This window comes from Psammomys obesus, unplaced genomic scaffold (assembly GCF_907164565.1).
Source record: "Psammomys obesus unplaced genomic scaffold, mPsaObe1.curated_primary_1811, whole genome shotgun sequence".
Classification (NCBI taxonomy): domain Eukaryota; kingdom Metazoa; phylum Chordata; class Mammalia; order Rodentia; family Muridae; genus Psammomys; species Psammomys obesus.
The window spans coordinates 1,031,857-1,033,391 of record NW_026596356.1 but is presented as its reverse complement, the minus strand read 5'-3'; the positions used below and the strand labels follow the sequence as shown (position 1 = coordinate 1,033,391).

General features: G+C 48.7%; 1 protein-coding gene across 1 annotated transcript; it reads left to right on the top strand.

Annotated features, from left to right (window-relative positions):
- The first annotated feature begins 99 nt into the window (after positions 1-99).
- On the top strand, positions 100-1,050 carry LOC129669264 (olfactory receptor 2AG1-like). The gene has a single exon (XM_055597428.1). The coding sequence runs from the start codon at positions 100-102 to the stop codon at positions 1,048-1,050; it is 951 nt and encodes a 316-aa protein (XP_055453403.1).
- The last annotated feature ends 485 nt before the right edge of the window (positions 1,051-1,535 follow it).

The window sequence follows — 1,535 nt, the reverse complement described above, 5'->3', positions numbered from 1 at the left end:
CCACAGTGACCTGCAATAACTCTAAGTGGTGTGAACTCCTTTAGAAAGGCTTCCACTAAGAATATATTTATTTCTAGCCAACCAAAGAGACCGCACAGAATGGAACTCTGGAACTCCACCTTGGGAAGCGGCTTCATCTTGGTGGGGATTCTGGATGGCAGTGGCTCTCCGGAACTGCTCTGTGCCACATTCACCGCCCTGTACATGCTGGCTATGACCAGCAATGGACTGCTGCTCCTGGTCATCACCATGGATGCCCGGCTTCATGTGCCCATGTACTTCCTGCTTGGGCAGCTCTCTCTCATGGATCTTCTCTTCACTTCAGTTGTCACGCCCAAGGCAGTCATAGATTTTTTGCTCAGAGACAACACCATCTCCTTTGAGGGCTGTGCCCTGCAGATGTTCCTGGCACTGACGCTGGGAGGGGCAGAGGACCTCCTTCTGGCCTTCATGGCCTATGACAGGTATGTGGCCATTTGCCATCCTCTGAACTACATGATCTTCATGAGGCCAACTATCTGCTGGCTCATGGTGGCTTCATCGTGGATCCTGGCAGCCCTGATGGCTCTAGGATACACCACCTACACCATGCAGTATTCCTTCTGCAAATCCCGGAAGATCAAACACCTGCTCTGTGAGATCCCTCCACTGCTGAAGCTGGCCTGCGCAGACACCTCCACGTATGAGCTCATGGTTTATGTGATGGGTGTGACCTTCCTTATTCCCCCTCTTGCTGCCATCCTGGCTTCCTACTCACTAATTCTGTTCACTGTGCTCCACATGCCCTCAAATGAGGGCAGAAGGAAAGCCCTGGTCACCTGTTCCTCCCACCTGACTGTGGTGGGGATGTTCTATGGGGCTGCCACATTCATGTATGTCCTGCCCAGTTCATTTCACAGCCCCAGGCAAGACAACATCATTTCTGTGTTTTATACAATAGTCACCCCAGCCCTGAATCCCCTCATCTACAGCCTGAGGAACAAGGAGGTCACTGGGGCTTTAATAAGGGTTCTGGGAAGATATATTCTTCGAGCACACCCTGCTCTCTAGGAAGGGATGACTTTTATTATTCCTTCTCCAAACAATTTTATATCAGCAACTCTTTAATGTTACAGTCTGACTGGGAGGATACACACGACAGAGCTTCATTTTCTTCTATGCAACTGCTGTGAGTAGAAACCTTGAGCTGAACTCGTCTGGTACATACCACCATAGTCTTAGAAGCCCCACATCAGAAAAAGGGGCTTAGGGAATAAAAAGCTTTGAAGAGCTCTACTGGAGGCTCACTTCATGGCTGGGCACCATCCCAACGCATTACCAAGTAGACATGGTCAAGAGTCACATAACGGTGAGACATAGCATTCATTCTGGCCCAAGAAATCTCCAGTAGCCTCTATTTTCACTTGATCTGCATTTATATTAATAAAGTGAAGATGCAATAAAGATAGTTCGTACTTCTTTGGAAGAATGAAGTTGGTGAGGGAAAAGGTGTGTGTGTGTGTGTGTGTGTGTGTGTGTGTGTGTGTGTGTGTGTG